This window comes from Equus caballus, chromosome 18 (assembly GCF_041296265.1).
Source record: "Equus caballus isolate H_3958 breed thoroughbred chromosome 18, TB-T2T, whole genome shotgun sequence".
NCBI lineage: Eukaryota > Metazoa > Chordata > Mammalia > Perissodactyla > Equidae > Equus > Equus caballus.
Window position 1 is genome coordinate 72,876,503 of NC_091701.1, and position 20,806 is coordinate 72,897,308.

Genomic DNA, 20,806 nt, shown 5'->3' on the forward strand with positions numbered 1-20,806 from the left:
TTGTTCAGTGACCTGCAATTCATATATAGCCTCCATCTCTTGGGGACTATTGGAAATGCACAAGAACTTTGAAATTCAGATATAATGCCATTAATTAGGACTTCCTTAATATGGTCCTTCAAATCTGTACAGTCCAATATGGCAGCCAACATGCCTATTTTAATTTAAATTAATTAAAATTAAATGTAATTTAAAATTTCGTTCCTCGGTTGCAGTGGCCACATTTCAAGGGCTCAACAGCCACATGTGGCAGTGGCCACCAAACTGGACAGCACAGATAAAGAACATTTACATCAGCATACAAAGTTCTATCGGACGGTACTGCGTTAAATCATGGATCTGTGACCACACTCTTTCCAACATTCATTAAATGTCTACGCTCCTGTAACTCCATTGTTCCCAGGTGGAGAGAGACAACATGCCTGTTCCTCGCCCTCAGCGTCCATATTAACCTTCTTTTCATTTCTAGGTTGGGTGCTGGGGGAGCACAAAGCATTATCCTGTACTTAATACCCTGACCGCAGCCCTCCCGGGAGTTCTGGGGAATGTGGAGGGCTGTGTTATACAAAGGAACGTAAGCACGTGTGTGTAACGCCTTCCTTAGCCCATTGCCAACAAGAGCGGGTTCCCGAGCCGGCCATGGCCAGCTCACCTGAGGCGGGGAGCCCGGGGACCTGGCACACCCTGCAGCCCGTCTGCTGCTTCTCTGACCCTGACAACAGGCTCTGGAAATGAGCAGGCTCATCACAGGGCATCCCGAGTACAAGAAACTCTGCTTTCAAGCCATGGAGACCTTGTCAGTATTAACTCACAGAGTGACTCACGAAACATAATTCCTTGGGACCACCACCTCTCAGCAGGGCTCTCCCTGTGACACAGCTTTTCGCCACCCTACCCCCTCCAGGCTAGAAAAAGGCCTGAAGTTGCCTCATGGCGGGGCGGGGAGCCCAGGGGAGCTTGAGGTGAACGTTCGGTGGAATCTGCCTGGCGCAGTCGGGACCACCAGTCCACTTTCTGCGACCCCTCAGCACTTCTGCACCTTTTCCAGAACCATCGCAAGGCGCCTGTGGGCAGGCAGAGTCCGCCAACAACAAAGGTCCCGCCGGGAGACTCCGCGGTCTCCCCCAGGAGCCCTCCCCGGACTGAAAGCTACTCCCTTCCCACGGGCGCCGGCGTCTCTTCCCACACCTTCGGGGTCACTTCTGCCTCAGTTGCTCCACAGCGTTACCCGACCTGAGAGAGCTCCCCAGCGCGTTCTGGGACTCTCTGCAGCGCGGGCCCAGCTCGCCCTCCTCCGTTAGGACAACAGCGGGAATCGCAGGGGCGTCTTCGGCCTCCTGCGCTGCCTGACGTTGGCCCGCAGATGCCCGCACTGACTTGGCTGCTCCCCGTCTCCACCGCCTTGAAAGACAGATCTGGTAAGCTCTTGTCTCCGGCTAGGGGAGACTCCCGGCTGCGTGATGAGACTCTGATCTTTTATATAAGGCAAAGCCAAAAGTCTGCCACGAAACCCTTAGGCAGTCAAGCACACGGGCCGTGTACTCTCTCTGCATTTTTAATCCTTACAACATCGCAAAGGAGAGCCTTGTAAATCCTTCAAAATTCACCTCTGCCTCAGTCTCTGAGAAGTCTCGCCACGTTCCGGAGCTGCCTCTGTCTCCCCCAGCAGCCATCCGCTCCAGAGCCTCTCGGCTTCCCACCTGGCTGTCAAGGTCCTCCCCTCCGTTCTCTACTTTTCGTCGGGCCAGATGGAGGTGGGGCTGGTCTGCCTTCTACAGGCTCTTCCTGAGAACTCAGATTTTCCAGGATCTTCCCTACTTTCCTAAACACAATCGAGATTTCTTTTGAAGTTTTATGTTGGCCATAGAAGGGGGAGAAAAATTGATAAATTTAATTATACCAATAATTGTAAATTTGAGTTTTACAAAAAGGTACTATAAATAAAAAAAAAAACAAAGACTTAATTCCAGATTAAATAAAGAATGCCTACAATTCAACAAGAAAAACAGGGCTCAACGTTTTTAAAAATGGGCAAAGGATATGACAAACGCAATTTAGAAAAGAAAAAAAATCCAAAAGGTTTATAAACATATGAGAAGACAGAGTTCAACCTCACTCATATGCAAATGCAGCCACCATTTTCACCCGTCCACTGGGACAACAATGCCAAGTGTGAGGCGGGCACGACGAAAGAGGCGAGCTCACACAACTGGTGCAGCCAGCCGCCGGGGTAGCTTGGAGCCCTATCAGAGCGCAGGCACCTGCCATCCAGTAATCCTGGCCGTGTCAGGAGGCACACACAGTTCTTTTCTTTGCCCCAGGAAGGGGGAAATCAGGCCCTGTGCGTCCAGGGAGGAAAACTTCAGGTCTCACAGGTGAGTCATCTGTGAGACAGACAGACCTTGACGGTGTTGATACCGGCTGACACCGCAGAACTTCAGTGTTAACACGCTAACCGTGTGGGCCTCTTCTCTCAGGCTTACCAGAGACCTTCTAGAAAAAGAAAGGGGATGGGAAGAGAAGAGAGTATGGAGAGGAGGGGAAACCCACCCGTCGTGACCCTGCAGAAATCATCAGGATATTTTCAGGCTTTGATCACCTCCGGGAAACAGAGTCAATGTGAGTTGTTCTTCACTCACCCCAAAGCCGGTTTTAATCTGTGTCTCGAGAGCGACCCACTTTCCACCCTTTCTCACGTCCTGGCGCTCTTGCAGGGCGCACGGGCGGCCCCGGGTGTGCCTGCCTCCCCGGCCCCAGGAGACCCCGGCTGCCGGCGGGCAGCCTGCCTGGCTGGAAGTCCTGTGGATGTCACCTCCCTCTAGTGGTCGGAGTCACTACCGTTCTCTTCCTTCTTTGCAGGGCTGAGAGGAGCACCTCAAAAGGAGAAGATGCGGGATCGGGCCTCACCCACAGCACAAGCTTACGAGCATCTGGCCAAACAAGGCAGACTAATTCTAGAAAGCGTGTCATTAGAAAAATACTTCTTTCAACTGTCTCGAGGTATGTAGACATGCTTAAAGAAAAACATTCATTTTGCTGCATTCAAACCCCTCTGAAACTAGAATCCGAGATTAGAGCCTAGAGCTCTCAAGAGGAAACGGAACGCTTAGAATCGGCGGCATCGGGTTGACGGCACCGGCCTTTCCTGCAGCCCGGGGTGCTGAGCCCCAGGGACTGTTTCTTGGCTTTCTCTTTCCTCTTTTCCCCAGCTTCAACTCCCTTTTCTGAATATAAACACCTGACTGTCTTTACTAAAATGCCAAGTGGGCCTGCGAATCCTCACTGTAACCTTAGCTTGCTTACCTTGGGTCTGCAAACGGGGTAAATTTTGGGCGTGATCTTCAGGGTGCGATTAGTGACTTTTCCAGCACGAGCCAGTTCCCTTGATGTCTGCTAGACATTCTTTTGGTCAAGGCTGGGAAATGGGCCGCAAGAAACACTGGTTAGGGCCCCAGCTGTCCTTCCTTCCATGCTGATGGAGTAAGCGGTGCAAAGGGACAGAGCTTTTTGGATATGACTGTCCAAATGGGGAGGGGGATACTGACATTTTTTCTATCCAAACAGAAATTTTTTTTTAAAATAAAAATATATTTTTTGTCCAAATAAAAAAAATTAAGCTTTTTTTGTGAACAATACTAAAAGCTGGCATGACTGTATTAAGACAATGCAATGATGAAGTACAAGTCTAAGTTTATAGAAATGTACTGCCCTCTGCTGCATATAAAAAAATCACTGCGGGGGTTTGCTTCTCCCACTCGAATTATTTATAATTAAGCAATCAAATACCTTGAAATAGAAGTGAATTTATAAGATATGGTTAACTGCCACAAAGCACTTGTAAATTAGACTTTCATAAACTTTAATTTTCTCATCTGAAATTTTCTCATCTCTTCAATTTTCAATTTCGTCTTTTTAAAATTCTATTTTCCCAACTCTATCATTGAATTAGTTTAGGCAGTTACATTTTTAATTTCATAAAGCTCTCTCTTATTCTTTAAATATTCCTTTTAATAGCATTCTTCTGTTCAGTGATACAATATTTTCTCATCTGGAGATATTAATTACATTTTCTTTATTTTTCTGCTTCCTGCATTAGTTCTGTTCCCTTAGCACCCCCGCCCCCGCCCCCGCCCATTTGCTTGTGTGGCTCTCTGTCGTTTCGGAGGCTGTCCTCAAACGGCTAATGATCATGGATGAGCTGTCCGTCCACACGGATGGCAGGAGACTACGAGCTGACCGGGGCTCGGTGGGAGCGGGAGGGGTTCGTCCACGGGCAGGTTCCCTGGCCAGGACCAGGCTGTTTCACTGAGGACTCCCAACTATCAGCATCTATAGGTCTGTTTGCTTGGGCAGCATCTTCGCGGAGAGGGGCCCTCTAATCCCCGCTCGAGGGCATTAACTCGGCCGCCAGTTTCCTGGGCGCCAGCTAGGAGGAGGAGGCGAGATCACTGTCGGGTGAGGACCTGCACCGAATCCTCTGCCCTCGGTGCAGCCCTCTGCTTCCGGCTCGGCCTGTTCTTCGAGATCCAGAGCGCCCACTCCGCCGGCTCCGGAAGATAACCCGGGGCCCTGCAGGGCGGGGTGCCGCAGCCCCGCTCCCGGGGGAGGTCCCCGGGGGGCCCAGGCTGCCCCTTCGCGGCGGTCCGCGCGCCCCGCCCGTCTCTCCGCAGGAGGCTCCGGACGGCGTCCGCGCGCCTGGCGGCCTCCATGCACCTCCCCGGGCACCGCGCTCTCACTCTCCTCTGGTTTAAGTTAGTTACCAATTGCCCTTTAGTTTGCTTTTTAGTTTCTAAAATTATTTTGTCATCTGTCAGCTCTTCTCCTATTCTCTTTGGTCTTGAGTTTATACTGTGTTTTTTGTTTGGTTGGTTTGGGGGTGGGTTGTTTTTTAGCCTCGAAACCTCTGTGGTCTCTGTAGACCAGGGGTGTGGTTACTTGAGTGCCTTCAGCTGTGGCAGCTTCAAGCTTTGCCGCAGCTTCCAAGCCGAAGTCACGCTGTTCTCAGAGAGGCCCCCGGCCAATGACTGAGCAAGGTGGAGATACCCAAAGTCATGCTCTTCTCCGGTGACTTCCAGCCAATGACTGAGCATGCTGTACGGGCCTAGCCATGTCCACCATCACAGGACTCCTCCAACAGGCAGTCTTTGCTCCAGAACTCTCCTTTGGCCTGGCACGGCTCGTGTCAGGTCCGCATCGCACTCTGAGGGCTGCCGCGCCCAAGCCTGCTCCGCTCTTTTCCTCCCAAGCGTTACTCGCCTCCTTCCTGGAGAGCCCAACGGGCATGCCAGCTTCTGTAAGAAAGAGAATCTGTTGAAAAGACACAGTTATCTTGCGGAATCAAATGAGGAACTCACTTGTGAAGGAAGGAGAGCTCGAGGTGCCTCAGTGGCAGGACTCTGCTAGCCTTTTTCCTTGAAGCACTGCGTTAGTGTAATCCAGTTCCGAAGACACCGGGTCTATCCTCTCTCTAGGCTAAGATTCAAAATACCAGGAAGAGAGAATATGATCGACCCAGCTTGGGTCAAGTCAATTAGCAGTGCCCAGGAGGACTTGGTCTTTATTGGGGGCTGTTTCCAGAAAAGAAGGATGTGTGAGCTAGTCACCATCCAAAAAGATGTTAATACTAGGCAGAAGATGCCAATTGCCAATGATTGTGCAGACAATAAATGAGGGACAATATTAGGGAAATGTATCTTATAAGCTAGATTAGAAAAAAGGGAGATGCTATTTATTCTAAGCTACACAGAATAAGAGTAATAACTCCCCCGCATGTGTTCCATTGACTATTTGAAAAGAATTATGATGTTCCCTTTTTCAAGTCGTCCATATTCTAGGCTGGGCCTTGATTTCCTTTTGGAGTTCTCCATGTGCTATTTTTTTAAGAACCGTCACTTTCCTATTTGTCATTTTCTGCAGACTTTATTTCAGTGGGATCCGATCAGAATGGATACTCTTACTTTCCCCTATTTTCACTGAAGTTGCCTAATATTACATTCATTTGATAGAAACATCACCATGTCGATTCATATTGAATTTGCTGTTAGCTAAAGCTCCCAAAGAATTTTCAACAAGCGACTGGTAAATTAGCCACAAAGTTGATGTTCTTGAACTTAAGCGCCTAATTTTTTTCTGAACTATTACTTGTAGTTCATTTAGTTTTCATTCTTGGTTCATGAATACTGGTACTTACTATAACTTCTAGTTTGCCCACATGTAAATCCGACAGCTGCTTAGATCTTCACCTAAGCTGTTGATGTTAAAGAACCTGATGGCACATCATTTGCCATTTCTCTCCAGTTGACGTCAGTCTATCAACACGCATTCTTTGGGTTTGGTCATTCTACCAGTTGAAGATCAAACAGCCACATTTCTCCAGTCCATCCACAAGCATATCACAACAGGCTTCCTCAAGTCCTCTGCTGGAATCCAGATACGCTGAAACTATAGTAGTCCCCTGAGACACCAAGTTCCCTTCCAAGGAAAAGGAATATGATGTCCTAAAGGGCACCACTTCTAAGGGCACACAAATCAGCAGAGTCATGTCAGGATCAACTTGGTCAAGTGGTTTCCAGAATCCACCTTTTTGCCCACTTCATAAATTATTTAATCATTTTGTTTAGAATGCCTCAAAAATTACAATTTGCAGTTTCGTAACATAACAGCAATTGGTTTTGGGACTTTGGACCTGGAGATGAAACTCAGTTCTCCCTCACCAAAGCCTCACCCAGCTTGGGATTAACTCCTTCTTCTCCATGCTTTTCTACCTTGTTCTGTTTATTATGCTTCTTATAGTATTAACTACGTAAGCAGCATAGTAATTGAACACTCCTATGGTCTACCTGTTTACTCTATACCAACAGAGAGTAGGCACACGCCTTTTCTTGCTCTGAAGTTTTTAAAAGGCTCTTTATTGTGGATTAGACTTCATGATGCTACTTATAATTCAGCGACATCATCCCTGGTGGCTACCTGCCGTTCCTTCTTATGAAAATTGCTAAAATGCCTGACTGCTAAATGAAAAGATGAAATGATAGTGGATTGGTTAGGACTTTTTTGGGTGCAAATAACAGAAAAATTCAAGCTAGTGTGAACTTTAAAGTGGAATTTTTTATGGAATCGGAGATATCCTATAGAAAGAACCCAAGGGTAAGAATGCAGCCTTAGAGAGGATGGGAGTGGAAAACGAACATCTCTGGGCATCCCAGGCGTGCTCTCTCCATCCCTCGTCTCTGCTTCTCTTAATGCGTAGGCTTTGTTTTTCCTGCTCAATGGAATGGGTTAACTGCTAGTTGGCCGACAGGGAAAGCAGAAAATGGCCCCATCTCTCTCAAGCTCCAAGGCCCATAGAAAGGCTCTATTCCAATTCTAAAATTCCCAGGGAAGGAGGGAGAAAACTCTTGATTGGCCCAGTTTGGTTCAGGAGCAGACTCCCAGGGGAATCCACTGTGACCAGTAGAAAAGAATCTCATTGTATAAAGTGGCTGTCAGGATCCCACGGCTGGGGGAAGGATGGTAGGTAAGAAAGTGAATATCAGCTTCCTAAAAGACACCCAAAAAGATGTTTTCTACAGAGGGTTTTAATAGGCTGAAGGGTGGAAGATAATAAAAAAATAAGTGCCAGTCACCTTTTTCTTTCTAAAATAAAATTATGCACAATTTTTAGGTTGTTACTCTGGAGGAAGTATGTTCCTCCGAAGGAACACCTCTGAGCAAGGAGTAGCTTGCTAGTGATCTTGAACGTGCTATTTAATCTCTCACATGTAAGAGGGAGATGACAGTAACCACAGTAACAGCACCTACCTCGCAGGTGATTCTGAGAGAATTGGATAATGCATCTAAAGTATCGCACTGTACTTAGCCGACAGCCGCAAAACACTCAGCAGATGGGAGCCACGATTTTAAATGCTAAACATGCAATACCAACTTTCTTCTTAGCAAACTGCTAGAGAGATGTACTGTTTCCTCCAAGGCTGCTCAGCAGATACTGGAGTCACAGCCCAGTCAGTTTCAGTCAAGAGAGAAACTCTCAACCCAGAAAACTCAAATCTACCTTACGACTCTCTCACAGTCAGCTTTATCATTTCTTGACAATGGCATGAAATAAAATATATATATAAGCATGTGAAACAATGAACGTTAATTACAAAAATAAAATTTATTTAAATTATATACATACATACATATATATACACACACTCATACATACAGAGTGCACGACACATTTACTTATTACATATGAATTCTGCTTTTCAACTACAAAGTTATGTATGTGGTGTAAACAGTGGTAAGAATTCCTAAAAAACCCCCACTGTATTTCTTTGATCCTAAGTCTCACACTTGTTTCCCTCCCACAACTAGACTGGTTCTTACACTCTATATGCACATTTATTATAGCATTTATTTTCCCCTAAAAAGAAACTCTGAAAAGCTGTTATTAAACCAATAGTATATCTAACAAGAATTGTGATCTTAGATTCAAGAACATACAATATTTGAGATAAGTAAAGGTTTTTATCTTTTTTTTTTACTTTATCAGCAATAGTTTATTCCATATATAGCATTCCCCAGTCTTTCTCCCTTCCTGGTGATCTTGAAATGGAAACCAGATCATGTTACTGAACATGGTCCTCTCTTTTCTACTTTTTTGTCAGAAAGCCACAAACATTGGTAATGTACTTTTTTATTTGCCTCAGAGCAGACTGGTGTGAACTAAGCCCACTGTCCCAGGTCTCACTCAGTCCAGGTAGTTAAGACACACGCAAGTGAAAAGTAAAAGATTAACTCAATTATTTGTCTTCCCACCATACAACCATTTTAAATAATTTTGTTAGGAGCGAAGTGATTTATGTAATTGTACTGACATCAGAAAGAGTCCCAATTTGTCTTTCCTTTAATAAGCAACCTCCTTTTCTGTGTATTTGAAAAACTGCCCATGCAATAGTAACAGCGCACTAAGAAATGGATGACTAACAACGATGGTGTACGTAGAAATATAGCAAACATTTCTTACAAATAAATATATGCTTGAGTTCTATATTTAAAGAATCGCATTGACAGGTCACATCTGTCTTACTATTGTATTCCCAGCACCAACTACAGTGCCTAGTACATAGTAGGTGTTGAATATATAGTATTAAATGCACAGATGAATAAATGGTCTGAGTAAAAACTTAGTGTATTCAACTCCAAGCTGGCTTAAAGGCTAATACTGTCTATTTCCACTTTGAGGACACTCTTGCTGAAAAATGCTAAAGGAGGGCCAGCCCCAGCGGCCTAGTGGTTAAGTTTGATGCGTTCCACTTCAGCAGCTCGAGTTTGACTCCCGGGCATGGACCTACACCACTCTTCTGTGAGTGGCCATGCTGTGGCAGCGGCTCACATACAAAAAGAGGAAGATTGGCAGCTGATGTTAACTCAGGGTGAATCTTCCTCAGAGAAAAAAACAAAAAAAGCTAAAGGGAAATACAACAACATATGAATTCTTGTAGGAATGATAATTTTGCAAATCTACTAAAAGATCATTATCACATATTAAAAATGAATTACATGTTAGATAACTGTGAAATTATCATTTCCATTTTGGGGTTAATAATAAGCCCTGAGACAGAAAATCCTGGTCCACACACAGCAGCTACCCAATGCTCCTTTCTCAGTTGAGGTGCTTTATATAGAACAATAGGTATACAAAAGCTTTTGAGCCATTGCAATATTCCCGCTGCTCTGATAAATGAGGGATAAGTTGTAGGCAATATCTCTTCGTAAGTCTAACTGGTCAACTTCTATACCCTAGGGGAAAAAATATATGAATGCGTTATATTTCAAACTGACAACCAGGACAATTTTATGGCAAAGAAACAGTTTCATAAGTGTAAGTGTTCAAAAAGCTATCAAAATTCACAATATTAAAAAAAATTATAAAACTATGATATACCTTGGATCTAAATTTTTATCAGATAATGCTGATTCAGTGAATTGTTACAGTAACTATCATCAAATATTTTTAAGTGTCTAACCAATAAGTTAAAGAATAAGTCTCACCCACAAGCCACAGCAGAATAAACTCCAGTTGAATTAAGGATTTAAGAGTGAAAAAATGAAACCATAAAAAAATAAGTTGAATAATATAATCTTGGGTAGGAAAGGCCCTTCTAAGTATAACAGCAAAAGTAGAAACTACAAAAGGAAAGATTAATGGTGTGACTTCATAAGAAATGTAAAACTTCTTCATGTAAAAAAATAAGTAAATTATAACACAAATGACGAGATGGGAAAAAATACGAGTGCTATATAACAGACAGGCATGTAAAGAATGGGCCCAGGAGGGCATACACCAAATTGAGTATAATGATTACCTTAGGGGTTATAACCTTTTTTCCTACTTAAATAACAAAGCAATAAACTCAATGGAATAGATTAGATCTATGTTTCTAATCTTTCTCAGTACAAACTTTTGAACAATGAAAAATAATACCTACTAAGCTTAAGGAGTAATACCTAAAGGTATTTATGAAATGAAGAACACAAAAATGTGTATATTTCATCAGCATATCTATAAAAGTGTGTCTTCATTTGCTTAACGTCTAACATTGAACAAGGGTAACAGAATATAGATCTGAGGGAATGTGGGGATTATGAGTGCAACTTAAAAAAATTAACAATGAAAACATATTTTCTTCAGAAATTAAAATAAAAATTAGACTTTAATCACAGATTATAATAGTACTGGCAACACTTTACCCTATGTCACATTATCTAAAAATAAACAAAGCTACATTAATACTGATCTTTCATCTTTATAAGAAATATGTTTCACTTGAACTTGGAACTGGACAACGGCCGCATCACTTCACACTGAGGCTTCACCTCTACCAGCTGACACCTGTAAGCCTGAGGCACTATCTTAGGATAATCGAAATGGTCGGAACCACAAGTTGTATATGTCATATGGTTGCTGATCAGGTCATAAGGCCAGGATGTCAAAGATCTACTTGTTACTGAACCTAAGTACATAAATGCATCAAATAAGGAAATACTGCATTTTAATATATAAGCTATAATTTATTTCACTCTCTGGACCACAACACTGAGCTAAGTGCACTTATCTATAGATGAAACAAAGTGACTCCTTGGTTTTTGCGGTAAATCATACAATACCTCTACCACAAGCGGCGGGAGCTCCAGGGCCTTCTGATAATAGTGGATCGCAAGATGAATCAGCCCCAGCTGATGAAGCCCACGGCCCAAATTGTAGAACGACTCCTGGCAGGGCCCACGTAGACTGAGGTATCGATTAAGAAAGGAAAAGCCCTACCAAAAAGAAAGAAACGATTCAATATTTCACTCATTTGACAAGTGTGTATTGAACTACTATATATTCTACTCTTGCGCTTTGAGGCCATTATTAAGTAAAATAAAGGTTACTCGAGCACAAGCACTGCAATATCTCGGCAGTCGATCAGATAATTGAGACAGCTACTAAGAGACTATCTACTAAGTGTGGTGTACACAGCGTGGATACGCTGGACAAAGGGAGGATTCACGTCCCTGGCAGGAGGGAGCAGGACTGTGTGAGATTTCATCACACCTCTCAGAACGGTGCACAATTTAAAACTTATGAATTGTTTGCTTCTAGAATTTTCCAATTAATATTTTCAGACTGCAACTGACTGCAGATAACTGAAACCATGGGAAGCAAAACTGCACAGAAGGGGAGGTTACTTTCCAGAAAAAAGTAAACAAGAAAAGAAAAAGGTAACTTCAAAGTATTACATGAACCAAGAAAACTTTAAAAGAGCAATTTGGTGATGATGTAAAAAAAGTCACACAGTCAAATATTCATACATTTTTGTATGTATATATTATTATATACATATTTTTTTAAAGATTTTATTTTTTTCCTTTTTCTCCCCAAAGCCCCCCAGTACATAGTTGTATATTCTTTGTTGTGGGTCCTTCTAGTTGTGGCATGTGGGATGCTGCCTCAGCATGGTTTGACGAGCAGTGCCATGTCCGCGCCCAGGATTCGAACCAACGAAACACTGGGCTGCCTGCAGCGGAGCGCGCGAACTTAACCACTCGGCCACGTGACCAGCCCCTATTATATTTTTAAAAACTAACTTAAAATAAATCAATCTTCAGGACCTGGAAGGCAGGAGGGCTTAGGGGCTTCAGACTATAGGCAGCCTGCGCAGGATTCCTCCAGATGCTGCCTGTGTGGTAATCTCTTAATGGTCAGGTGTATACCCTTTCTACACGGCTGCCTAAGTCTTAGCCAGGAGTACCAACAGATGTTGAGCCCGTGAGTGTGTACACACGGATAGGTGTTGGGACTCCCAGCATGTGTACTAGGCAGGTATTACTTTAGAAGTAGGATAACAAAAACATTCAGTATATTCATTTTTAGAGAACATAAAATCAAGTAATGAGAAATCCAAAAGAATTACCTGAACAATAAGAGCATGTCTCCTTAATACATACTTCTGAGATGCCATGTGAATAAAGGTCAGGCCTATACAGAGGCTATAGAGAGGTTCATGGGGATGGGTGCGGAAGGCTTGCACATACTGTCCTGAAAAATGAACAGTGGTATCAGATGGTGTGACAAAAAACATACTTCCTTATTTCTTCAACACTTACTCATATACATTTTAAGGCTAAACAACCATTACTGATATTAAACATATGCAAAGTGTACACTGTAACATATCAATCAGATGCACACTAATCTGAATTTTAAAATAACATAACTATAACAAAATTAGAGTTTACCTATGAACGTATCCTAGCCATGAAGATTAAATATGAGTAACTAAAAGGAACTTTCTTTTAGGTCCAGTTAGACATTTCCATGTAGGCTAACACTTCCAAAGTAATTTATCAATTGTGACCATAAATCTAACTTATGATCTTAAATCTATTTAAAAAGCAACGGGGGAATGTGTCTTTTGGTGAATTCTTTTGTAAAATTAATCGATCCATCTTATAAATTCAAATGTGATGGATCATGGAGGTGAGAAAAAGAAAAACAGTTCTGATTTGTTTTTTAGATTATGGGTGTTGTTTTCCCAAGAGTAGCAACCACTTTGTTTTTCCTGAGAAAAGCTAAATGTATCTAATAATAAAATAAGAATTTGGGGCTTTGTGAATTCTATGTATTCTCTATATACAATTATCTCATGTCAAAAGCCTAACCATATGAGATAGGGGAATTTAAGAAAATTTTTCTTATAAAGGAATGATCTAGAATTTATCATACGTAGATGAAAACTTCTATTCCTTCTGGCACCTATTCCAGAAGGAATGGCACCATAAAATCTCTTTAACAGCCCAAATGGTAGACTGCCATTTGGACTTTCTATTTTTACCTTCTGTAAGTTTCTAAATATAGGAAAATAAATCTCTATTTTATATTTTCTTAATATTAAACTAACAACTCCAAAAGTACACGGAGTGGAGGAAGGTTTCAATATCTGATATTCAAGGCTACTAGCTGAACAACTATAAAAACACCAGCCAGGCCCGGCCCCGTGGCTGAGTGGTTAAGTTTGCACGCTCTGCTTTAACAGCCCAGGGTTTCTCCGGTTTGGATCCTGGGCGTGGATATGGCACCGCTCATCAAGCCACGCTGAGGTGGCATCCCACAGGCCACAACTAGAAGGACCCACAACTAAAAATACACAACTATGTACCAGGAGGCTGTGGGGAGAAAAAGGAAAAGAAAAAATCTTTAAAAAAACCCAAAAAACAAAATGCCAGCCATACACAGAAAAACACGAAAGTATTAAATAGCCAAAATCACAGTTTATTTAAAAGTGAACTTGGCAACACTAGCTTTTAGGCAGCAGGATATACATGCCTTATTTTAAGTTTAAACATTTGGTTAAGTATTTTTCTACCTGTTTTCTTCTGATTCTTTATAACATAAATTCCTTATAAATGATTAATGAATTTTCCCTGAGTTTAATTAGAGTTAGCAAGCCCTATGTAAATAAATCTTGATATAAAGACTTGTCTCCTAAAGGAATGAACTATCAGCAAATCTTAAATCCTTTTTTGTACTATAACAAATAAAAATCAGGTAGCAAAGCATCCATAATTAATGAAAATTATTTTAAACACCAACAAGCCTAAGCAGGGAGAACTGGTGACCTTTAAAATGAACTATAAGACCTACTTCAGCCTTTTGAAACCAAAGCTTCCTAAGAAAAGCAAATATTAATATCATTATCATTATTGCTAACACAGCCACGTACCATGTGTGCCAGGCATTGTTTTAACTATTTTATATTAACTCATTTAATTTTCACAATAATCTACAAGGTAGATCCAATTATTATCTCCACTCCAGAGAGAGAGAAACTGAGGCAGAGGGAAGTAGAATAACTTGCCACGGGGGAGTGGCTATTTAAACCAGGCAGCTCTGCTCCAGAGGCCAGGCTCTTTGCCGCCACACTTGGCCATTCCTGAGAAAGTCACGTGCCAGGACACTTACCAAGTGCATGCTTAAAACTACCAGACACGAATGCATTGTGTCCATTCAACACACACAGGGCGTGATTATCTGGGTTTTTCAGCATTAAACGAAGACAAAAGCGATGATGTCGTACATCTTGGGAGTGCATGGTAACTTGATTGAAAATGTTCCAGAGCTGGGGTTTATTGACATTTTCCATTACCATTATCCTAAAATCGCAGAGAGGGAGAGGGTAAAAAAATACTGTAAAAAGAAAATCTTCCCGAATTCTAAGAACGAAGCCCTTCAGTGCTGTCCTCCCAACGCTGAAATACACCATCCCTCACCAAGGAAAAGGAGCCTGAATCAATCTAGTCAAGCAGAAACACTACGCAGTGGAAGAGTTTTCCTGGAAAATGCAGCTTAGGTTAGTATTTCTGCATTGTTTCGGCTTTTCAACAAAACTTTTAAACCAAAAAACAGAATCAAGTGGTTTCTGTCTCACCTTTTCTCTCTCTGTCCACTACAGCTGCACCACAGTGAACAAGGAATCATAACTAATCGTAACGTGTGCCGGAGACGGTGAAAAGGCCTTATATATAACAACTCATTTAACCCTCACAATAATACTACGAGGTGGGAGTATTATGATGTCCACTTTATAAAGAGGGAGACAGAGGCACAAGCGGTTAAGTATATGAGAGTGCATGCCTCTCAGAATCACAAATGAGCTGAATTAACCAGCAAGCAAGAGGAGAGTTAAAATAAAACAGCTAATTTTTGAGTGTGAGAGACTAAGTCAAAGTAAATATATACACCCTAGCAAAGAATCTGATTAAAATAAGTTATTGAAAAATCACCTGATATAGTTGTATGCCTTTCTGAAATTTTTGTCCAGAATTGCAGCAGAGAGACCAAAGTATTCTAGTTCTTTGCGTTTTTGCCTGTCATCATAAAATGAATAATACTCCAATGAAGAATTCACAAGTAACTCAGCCTCCTGAAATCGGGATAGGTCACACAAAGAGTATATGGCCTTCAACAGAAGGTTCCACCAGTCATCTTTTGTCAAGACACTCGTGAGTACAGCAAATATTGCTAAAATGAGACCAATGAAAATCAGTTAGGACACTGTATTTCCAGAAAGAGCAGAATTAGAAAGAAAAAGTCACATGAGTGACTTGAAGGTGAAATGTAACAGCCATGGTCCCACAGGAGTGAACTCTCCTGCCAGTACTCTTCTGACGGTGGCAAGACGAGGCAGTTGCCTGTTCACATTCCTTCACCGCCACCCCTCTGCTCTGCCTGTCCAGGTAATTCTCACTCTGATTCAATTAGACTACGATCAGGTGTTACTTCATGAGTCTTTTATCAACTCAGTCAAGTTTTACGTAATAAAGCAAATGAAAGTAATTACCTTTTGCATCACAATTTGCTGTCTCTTGGTCATTGTTGTCTGATATTTTGTCTCTTGACACTTTAATAAGGTAGAGATGCCTCTCTCCAGATTTGGAACTGGATATCAAACAGACTTGGGCTCTATTCATCGCTACCTGAATTAAAGATAGTAATTTGAGATTTTTTTAGTCATAATTTTTTAAAGAAAATCTATGGGAAACAAATACCACAGGTGTGCGAAAGCTGCTTTAGTAAGGGGAAAAAAAGACCAAATTATTACGTATAAAACACCTAAAAGAAAACGAATAGACTAATTTTTTTCTTACCAAAGGAATTTGGGTAACACTACTCAGTAGGGAAAAAGAAGGTAATTCACATTAACTTTATACCAACACACACACACACACACACACACAAACACCTCCCAGCAAAAAAGCCAAACTGGGGACTGGCCCAGCAATGCAGTGGTTAAGCGCACACTTTCCGCTTTGGCAGACCAGGGTTCCTGGTTTGGAAGCTGGGTGCGGACATCTCACCACTTGGCAAGTCATGCTATGGTAGGCGTCCCACATATAAAGTAAAGGAAGATGGGCATGGATGTTAGCTCAGGGCCAGTCTTCCTCAGCAAAAAGAGGAGGATTGGCAGCAGATGTTAGCTCAGGGCTAATCTTCCCCCCCTTCACCGCACCCCCCAAAAAGCCAGAATCAGAAAGGATGTCATATCTGGAAAACGTTTTTGCAAAGTGACAAGTTTGGCACACAGCAGCATTTAAAGAGCCAATAATCGATAATACTGTGCTTCTCACTTTTCTAAATATGCATTAGCAAGGATTTTATTTCACTTAACAGTCAAGTTTACACTTTCATGTAGAACTTTCAATTACATACCATTAATCTCTAAGTCTTTTGGCTTTATCTGACTTTCCCTTCAAAAATTTTGAGTTTAAACCATTATGACCTCAATAAAATAATAAAATAAATGAATAAATAAAAATTAAAAATAAATTTTTGAGTTCAACAGAATTTTAAAATAGCTGTAATCTATGTTTAAATCAAATTCTAAACATAAAAAAAGGTCAAGAAGGCTAATACAAAGAAAGATCATCACCCACCTTTAAAAGCATGGCTAACATGGTAAGTAATGTATCCACATAACCATACGTTTTGCCTTGTGAAAACAACAGAGTAGAACGATGAAGCAGTAACTTCAGTTCCTAAATAAAAAAGCACATGATAATGAGTGTGATATGGTGCTTTTGCTGTAAGTTGTTTTGTTTGCATAGAAAAGCTTTGCCTTAGAAATCAAACCTTAAGAACATTTGCTTTATGAGCTTTCATAATAATTAAGATCCAATATTTTGGAAACTACAATTTACAATGTCTAATGAGTTGCTGAAACTTAAGACTCAAAATCATTTTTCAAAAACACGGAATTTAAAACACTAAAATAAAGCTTTTGGATATAAGCTGTAGAGACATCCTTAACTGAGGAGAAAGTCCTAAAATATAATGCACCAAGAAAAACTTCCTTCTGTGTTACATCACCTACCTGCTGGGCAGCGTTTGCATCTTGTGCCAAAGTATCTGGATCGTACATTGGTTCCAGAGCTTCCAGAGCTTTCTCAGGATGGCCCAGCTGCTGCTGAAGGGTGGAGAGTGAAATCCTTGCATCCAGATGGAGGGGGGCCAGATCAACCACTTTGCCATAGCTCTCGGCAGCACGCTCCATGTAGCCTAAGGCCTTTAAACATTCTAAGATGGTGTTCAAATAAAGCGTAAATATGAACTACAGATTTATAAGCTGGCCAAAATTATCTCTCCATTTTAAAAGAAATATTATGGCAATATCAAAATTACAACAGGAAAGAAATGTATGCATATTTTTAGTACTTTAAAACAATTATCCCTTCTAATCTCTATCTATTGATCAATCTATTATTTCTCAATTCAAACTGCTACAAGGATGATAATCAGCATATACATACAATTTGGAGTTCTGCTTTATTCATTTAACATTATACTTTCAAGATTTTCCCATGTCTTCACTGGAATTTTGCATGGTTATAAAATTCACTTAAATTGATTATTTACATAACCATATTATTTGACATTTAGGGTACTTCCAAATTTTTACTGTAATAAACAACACCACGGTAAACTTCCTCATTTATATAAGCCAGAGTTCACAAATTAGCAGACCAATTTAACCCACAGATGTGTTCTGTTAGGCAACAGTGCTGTTAAAAACAATAAATTGTCTACATTTTTAAAAACTAAGATTTTAATGAAATCCAAATTATTGGATTCTTTTGAAAAACCTGAATTTGGCAGCAGTGGCGCCCACCCCCACAGGGCACATCAGCCCACGCACATCACCCTCCAGGCGGGCTCTCCGGTTACCACTCCAGCCTGGTCCTCTCACCTCCCACTCTACTCATTTTTGTTAACCTTCCAGGCTTCTGAGTTTGTGATCCCTACTATAAATTACCTCTCTCTCCCTCCCCAATTATTTCCTCCGGTTAGGTTCTCAGAAGTGAGGTTATTGGGCTCTATTCCTCAAACTTCATGCCAGTCAATCACTAAGTCCTATCATTTGAACTTGAGAATGCATCCCCATAAGCATTTCTTCCTTCCACTCTAACAGCCACGACACTAATGTAGGCCCTTTTCATTTCCCTTTTTCACTGCAGTTATTTCCTAAAAGGTATTTTGTCTCCAATTGTTTTCTCAAATCTCTAATTTCTCAAATCTCTCCAGACCATTATCTTCAGGTTAAACTTTGATAATAAAGGAAAACTACTAATTAGGGATGGATCATGACAAAGGCCTTTCTCTTAATTTTTCATTTTTCAATTTTAAAAATACTTTGTTATTACGCTACAAGCATTCAATTCCTCTAATGATCTTTCTTATATACTGACCCCAAATTTCTTTATGATTTTTAGATCATTCTGAGGTTTTACCTTCTACTCATCTCAAGCTACAAAGGCTTGAAATGGAAACAGCATTTATCCGCATCATGATCATAATTAAAGAGGATTTGTAAAGTATCTACCAATAACAGGAGCGGTTTCAGTGACAGCCTTAGGAAGGCAATAAAACTCCAGCTCCCTGCTCATGTTTTTAAAATTCAAGTACCATAAATAATATAACTTTTTATGACGGTATTACATTGGTACACATGTCTACCCATCCAAACAGTAAAGTGCTATCTTAATCATTAAGCGCTCTCTGCCATTTCATATGTGTGATGTATCTCAAAACATCCCAAAATGTCAATTAATGCTTTTCTAGTTGGAGAGAACTTTCTGCCACTATGTAATATTTTAAACAAGGATTATTCAAATTTTAATGCATCTTTTATGTTGAAAAATAGGAAATCCTATTAGAAAATTTTTGGCTTTCATACATTTCTTTAAGAGATTTAGCTTTTCTTAAGCTATTTTTTCTACTCTAAATGATTTATTTCAGATTACTGTGGATTTAGATATAATGAAATAAAATGATAGATAAAACCCAATCTTGGGCATATCTGCAGCTCAAAGGACACTGAAAATACATTAATTTTTTTCTCAATATATTAAATATAACTTCATAAAAACTCTTCAAAAATTAGATTGCACTCCAACTCTGACAAACTGTTACTAGAGACCAGAGCCTCTGGTTAAGACAGATAAAAGACAGGTATTTAAGGTATTTTAACAGGGCCACGTCACTCCTTCTCCTTCACTCTTCCAAAGCCTGAGCGAGGAGGAGCCACTTAGTGGCATACCAAGACAATTTAAAACACCGACTTTCAAGAAACTGCCCTGAAATCAGAAATACTCTCACTAAGACATTAATATTTTATAAGAATTACTTTCCTCTTGGGAAAGTAAGTTCTTGCCTGCTTATATGATTAAAACTTCTCCTTCCCACAAAAAAAGTATTACCTGCGTGCCGAAGCCAAACCACCGCGAGGTTGTATCTTTCTGAGCAGACCAGCGCACTAAGGAGCGGAAGTGCAGAATTATATTCACCAACATCCAGAAAAGCTTCAGCAACATCTAGATAGAGGTCTCCCATATCTTCAGGATTCTGTTCCACTAGTGTTGTCAAGAGAGGCTAGACCCCAAAATAAAAGCCTGAAGTCAAACACTCATTACAAATATGCATATCTATGTATATTTCTCTTTTTAACATATTTATCAGTTCTTGGAGGCAAGCCTAAAAGGAGTAAGGCTTAATGAATACAGGTTTAAATAATTAATTTTCTATTCATTTCTGTATCTCTGTTAAACAGAACTCATTCTGCCATCATTCACTCACTCAACACAGTACTTCTGCAGGCCTGTTCTGAGGCAGGCCCTGCAGCAGCTAAGACAGCACTGATCTGCTGTGCTCCCCTCTAGCCCAGTAAACGCCCCCACGCCTCAGGGCCATGGTGTTTGCTGCTGTTTCTGGAGAGCCAGCGGCTCCCTCCGATATCTGCATGGCTGACCTCACTTCCTTCAAGTCGTTATTCAAATGTCGCTTTTCCGGCAGCCCTCTTCTGACCATCCCATCTAAAATTACCACTGCTCCCACCCCCAATATTCCCTGTTCTTCCCTGTTTGATTTTTCTTCAGGGCACTTATCACCAACTAACATCCTACATTTTACATACTTATTTTATTTATTATCTATCTAATCCCAACAGAACAAAAGATCCATGAGGGCAGGGACTTATATACTTTATTCAACACCTCATCCTAAGGTCTGCAACGTAGATGTCCGAAACATTTTTTTATTCAATGAAATGCTTAATCGGAAGTTGGCAAAAGAGAACAGCTGTCAAAAACTAACAATTGTCTAAAAGGCCCAATCTCAAATTCTGATCTCTGGGTTGTTCTCATTTTAAAAGAAAAACAAATTATTCCAAGACCAGTTCCAAAACTTTTACCTTTTACTTTTATAAGCTTTTATATTCACACAAAA

The 20,806-nt window shown here is 41.0% G+C and overlaps 1 protein-coding gene across 2 annotated transcripts in view; it reads right to left on the reverse strand.

The window, feature by feature from the left end:
* Positions 1-4,853: 4,853 nt before the first annotated feature.
* The window catches only part of GTF3C3 (general transcription factor IIIC subunit 3), a 28,760-nt gene continuing 12,807 nt past the window's right edge, over positions 4,854-20,806 (reverse strand). Inside the window, exons 10-18 of one of the 2 annotated variants that reach the window (XM_005601659.4) lie at positions 19,783-19,954; positions 17,400-17,602; positions 16,963-17,064; positions 15,870-16,005; positions 15,313-15,550; positions 14,492-14,682; positions 12,444-12,568; positions 11,155-11,307; positions 4,854-5,291 (exon numbers count right to left, since the gene is read on the reverse strand). In XM_005601659.4, coding sequence (XP_005601716.1) covers positions 5,118-5,291; positions 11,155-11,307; positions 12,444-12,568; positions 14,492-14,682; positions 15,313-15,550; positions 15,870-16,005; positions 16,963-17,064; positions 17,400-17,602; positions 19,783-19,954 — 1,494 coding nt within the window. In that variant the 3' untranslated portion in view covers positions 4,854-5,117. Of the gene's footprint in view, positions 5,292-8,136; positions 9,787-11,154; positions 11,308-12,443; positions 12,569-14,491; positions 14,683-15,312; positions 15,551-15,869; positions 16,006-16,962; positions 17,065-17,399; positions 17,603-19,782; positions 19,955-20,806 lie in introns of those variants that run through there. The other variant, XM_001502507.7, reaches the window with a different exon arrangement.